Here is a 5,141-nt window from a genome sequence, read left to right on the forward strand (position 1 = left end):
CCCTTACTTAATAGTTAATATGATAGTTATAGATTTTCTTTCCCTTAATCATTTATTCCTTAGTCTCGGTCCCGAGAATTAAGATCCTAGCTGATCTGTCTCAGTTTAGTGCTACACTAAGATTTATTTTTCAACCAGTAGAAAAAATGGGAAAATAAGAATCAATGAGTGGGAGACCCATGAATATTATTTTATTTTTAAAAAAAAATACATGAATATTAATTCTTGATATATATAATCCTTAACAATTACAGCAGCAACTTGATATTTCGATCTAACATGTTCATCTTCTTCAATCAATATTAATTATTGATACATATACTACTTAACAATCACGCTCACAACATCATAAACTCAATCAAACATTGATCTTCTTGAATGATATGTCATAATTGATTAATTAACATGCCGAGGGCAAACTTCAAAATTCAGAGGAATCGATTCAAATATTTTTTAAGGACTTGGTCTATGAGCTGTCTGTATGTTGCTTCGGTAGGATGATAACTATCCCAAAAAACATATTCCGAAGCATCAGGACAAGTGGCACCCAAAGGATTGCATAAAACTGCAACTTCTATTAGGCCTGTGCCACAGCAACCTCTGTCCACAACTTTAAAGCCTGCAAATTGACCAAGGAACTTAATATTTAAAAGAATTTTAACTAAATTATTAGAAAAATAAATAAGACTTGGGATGGGAATTACCATATTTTTGGTAGTTCACAATGATGTCAAGTAGGGGGTTGTAAACGTCAATGTAAACGATCCTACTATTTGGCGAGTTATTGTTAAGGGAATCCATTTCCTTTGATAGTTTGGAGTTAAATAAAATCGCTGCTTCATTGTATTTTTCTGCGCAGTCTCTTTGTTTGCCTCCAGCCAGAGTTCTCTGTGATGGCACGCACCCAATCGGTGGTGCACTGAGTACTCCGATTCTGCGTGCTCCAAGTTGATATAATTCCTTCACATTTTATCGAAAAAAAAATAGTAAAAGATAATGTAATTTATAAAAGTTCGTAAATAAAAATTTATAAATATAATTAAAAAAAAAAAAGACTTTAGTACCTTAATGAAATCAGAGGCTGAGTTGACCAAAAGGTCAGTGTAAGCAGGAATATCATACTGTAGTTGTCTAACACGAGCAATAAAATAGGTGTTGGCAATATCGTCACTTCCACCTACCACAACGAAAAGACTGTTGGCTATGATGTAGTTTGTTCTGTCCTCTCCAACAATGCTTTTAAGCTTCCCTATGTATTCTTTGAACATGTCTAGTTGATCGGACAATGATATCACTGACTGATTTATAATTATACAATTATCGAGTTAGAAAACAATGTGAATAACAATATTGATATAATTTGTTCTTGTCCACCCCACAAATTTTACTAGTGAAAACTAGAGCTCAAAAATATTTATACGCACCGCTATTTTTGGCGTCAAAGGATCGTATCCAGAGGCACCAGAAGCAAAGCAGACTCCCGTAATAAGGTCACTTGGTTTTAGATTTGGATCCTTATAAGCTGGTAAAAGCTCCTTAATACCCAACTCTTCAACTGAAATTCAATGAAGTAATTAATCTCAACAGGAACAAAAATGATCTTGGAAATTAATGAAAAGCCGATAATAATGCTAAATGAATTCAAAATATCATATATTGTGAAGGACGGATTTAGGCATCTATTATTAAGGGATCAAAATTATTAAATATTTAGATATTTGAATGAAAAATTATTGATTTAAATATTAAACGTATCATATATTTTCTAAAGTGAGTATATTGTTTTTTTCATAAAAATAGTACTACCGATAATAGATGATAAATTCATGAGTGGGGGACCAAATTAAGTTGTTTCTTGTCCCCATTCCATCCGCCCTGTATATAGGGAAAGTATTTTTTAATGTTATATTTTCATCTTTAAATAAGAAGTAATATCGTCAGAAAATCACTTTCATTTATAAATTATCGTGTTTTAGAATTTATAAAAACAGAGAATTTTTATGTTTTGTGAATTATTTTATTTCAAATAAATTATGTTAAATTCTAAAATTAAAATTTCAAATATAGTGAACGACTGTTAATTATATTATTACAGATAATCATATATTTTCTTAGAGACACGGATACTTTGAAGTAATACTTGTAGATCCAACTTAACATGTTTTATTTTATTATGTTGTATTGTTCATGACCTTTGTGTATGCTCATGTTTCCTTATAAAATGACGTAACATATGACCCAAGATCAAATGAATTTATGTAATTTGTTTTTTAATTGATTAATTAATTCCCTTTGAGATTCATCGATTTTCGATGTCGTTTATGATGAATACCAAGAGAGACTTTATTTTGTTATAGGTTCCTTCAGGTATCATGCTATTAGCGACACTCAATTTTTTCTAAGAAATATGCGAGCTTCAATTTCTAATGAGGCTCCATAAATACTTGCAATGAAGCCATCGTTTTCATTTTAAATTGGGGAACCGTCCTCTTAAAATAGCTACCTCATGCCTTACCTAACTCCAATATTTTCTTCCATGTAGTACCATCCCCAATCCAGAATTCCTCGCAACTAATTATCGCAATATCACAGAAGGTGTGGAGTCAGAAAATATTCTTTGAGAGAGGTTAAAGGTTAATGGGTTCTAGACATTTTATGAAAATTAATTTATTTTGATTAACCTTAACATTAGTCTGCAATGGAATTTAAATTATCCATTTCTAGGCTTGTTTGTAACATCAAGGTCATGATCGATGCTCCTTCAGTGAGTTTTTCTTGATTAGAAAAATGTAATTATTGGTTAAAATTTCTAAACAATAGTATAGATATCATCAATACTAAAAACATTCAACAGTGATGTTCAACTGTCACCTTGCTCTCTTGACAACAAAAATATATTCGAGAAAAAAGTATATATATATATATATATATATATATATATATATATATATATATATATATATATATATATATAAAAGGGATAAGTTATTCTACCTACTATTTTTTCTGCCTATCACTCTTCAATACCGTTAGATCAGAATCTCAAGAAGAGATAGAGAAATAAATGTTAGTTAAAATTCTGATCTAACGACATTAAAGAGTGGTAGACAAAGATAGACAGCAAAAATAGTAGGTAGAATAACCTATCTTATATATAAAATTTAAATATTATAATTTATACATATAATATAATGTCTCACGCATGTGAAAGGGACAAAAGGAAGGCAATACAAATTAAGACCCTGTAATGAGATAAAAGAAATTCGCATAAAGAGAAGCAATAGGTTGTATACAAAAAAAAAAAAAAAATCGCATTCTTCATGATCAAATTAATTTGACAATAAAGCTAAAGCTTGCTTTGAATTTAGAGTGTTCGATCAATTAAAGGAGGTGAAAATAAAAGGTGTATAGCTTGCGTTCGCTTGTTGCCATGCATATATATAGATATATATAGTAAAAACAATGACACGAAGAAACTTTGCAATTAAGCATAGACCGCAGACTGATCACAAGGCTTTCAGAAATGCAAAGATAACAAACACCAAAGAGAAGAGAGAGTAGTACCTAAAAGATCCGATGGAATTTTTCCGTCACAAAATCGACCGGTTGGGATTCCTCCCTCAAAATCTTTACCGTAAGGAGGGAAATTGCTCTTAACAAGTGTTTTAATCTTGTTATTGTTGCCCGTGTCCACTATCGAATCTCCGAAAGCTATGACTGCAGGAATTGAAAAATTTGGTGGTAGTTTCACCACAGCCTTTGCTTTGTAGGATAAAACTAATAACAATATGAAACAAAGCATTAAGCTAGTTGAAGAAAAACTGGGGTGCTTCATTAACAGAGCCATACTAATGCTGTACGTTAAGAAGTTCCAACAAGTGTTTCTTCAAGAGTAAACTCCAGTGAGTCTAGGAAATAAGGGGCTTATCATCTCTTTATATACACACACAAAATTACTTCCTTTTTAGTCATTAATTACACAAGCAAGAATAGCTGGATTAGACGGCTAACTAATTGATTATGGGAATAACATCTATCATTTTAAAGGATATAAACTTATATCCTTTTAGATCCTAACCGTTGATTTTCGTCCATCAACGATTATAATTTATTGGATTAAAATTATTAATTAATTAATAATAAATTTGGCCCAATAGATTATAACCGTTGATGGACGGAAATCAACGGTTATGATCTAAAAGGATATAAACTTATATCCTTTAAAAGGATAGATGTTTTTCCTATTGATTATATATATATATATATAGACTTTTGCAGTTTTTTTGGATGAAAAAAAAAACAAGTCCAAGCTGTTAGAAAACAAACTCCAAAAATCTAAAAAAGGAGAAAAACTAAAATTAAAAAATCTATAAAAATAAAATGCGAAAGCATGCACCACCAAACTAGACGTCATGGGTGGATGCAACTCACATTTAAAATAAAATAGAAAAATTTGTGTTTCCCTCTAAAAATAGGGGAAAATATGGGAAAAGGAATACCGAAGTACTCATTTGAGAGGAAAATATTTGAGAAAAGAAATAGTAGTGTGTTCTTGATGAAATTGTATTTTTGAAGAAAAAATTTCTTATAATAAAAGCCCATTTATCTTCTCTATTATTCTGCACCATTAAATCTCTTACACAAGCAACGTAGTTAAGAATTGTAACTTTCGAAATTAAATTATAGGTTTTTAAAGTGTTAGAGGCTACCATGTTAGTTGTCGCATCCATCATATAGGTCCTGAATTAATACAACAGATTTGAATCCTTCCCTGAGCTACTCAAACTGAACCCTTGGATCTCTCTTGTCTTTTTCTTTGGTAAGATCAACAGTTTTTGTATCTTATCCGTTGAGCACGTACGTATACTCCTTGTCTTGGCCGTGGCATGAATTTCGTGAGGAAATAAATGTTAACAACGCATAGCTGTGTAAAGAACACCGACGTCAGCAACGTAATTTATCATATATCGTTGCAACATATGGGTTGTTATTCGTTGCAAGCATGACCACAAGTTAAAGCTGCAGCTTTTTAATCAGAGTGCCTTGGTTTATTTCATTTAAGAAAAAATAACATAAATATTTTTATAGTTCTCAACAAAAAATTATAGAATCTATTTTAATCCTTAAGGAAAAATAATCGG

At 30.9% G+C, this 5,141-nt stretch overlaps 1 protein-coding gene across 1 annotated transcript; it reads right to left on the reverse strand.

The window, feature by feature from the left end:
* Window positions 1–216: 216 nt before the first annotated feature.
* LOC133303392 (GDSL esterase/lipase EXL3-like) lies at window positions 217–3,887 on the reverse strand. The gene is made up of 5 exons (XM_061503301.1): window positions 3,565–3,887; window positions 1,425–1,555; window positions 1,065–1,298; window positions 705–960; window positions 217–619 (listed from the first exon to the last, which is right to left on the reverse strand). Exons 1-5 carry the CDS (start codon window positions 3,845–3,847, stop codon window positions 429–431), a joined length of 1,095 nt encoding a protein of 364 aa, XP_061359285.1. The 5' UTR covers window positions 3,848–3,887; the 3' UTR covers window positions 217–428.
* Between the last annotated feature and the right edge of the window lie 1,254 nt (window positions 3,888–5,141).

Source organism: Gastrolobium bilobum, unplaced genomic scaffold (genome assembly GCF_033153095.1).
Source record: "Gastrolobium bilobum isolate Gb01-03AN ecotype WA unplaced genomic scaffold, APGP_CSIRO_Gbil_v1 utg34787, whole genome shotgun sequence".
NCBI classification, from domain to species: domain Eukaryota; kingdom Viridiplantae; phylum Streptophyta; class Magnoliopsida; order Fabales; family Fabaceae; genus Gastrolobium; species Gastrolobium bilobum.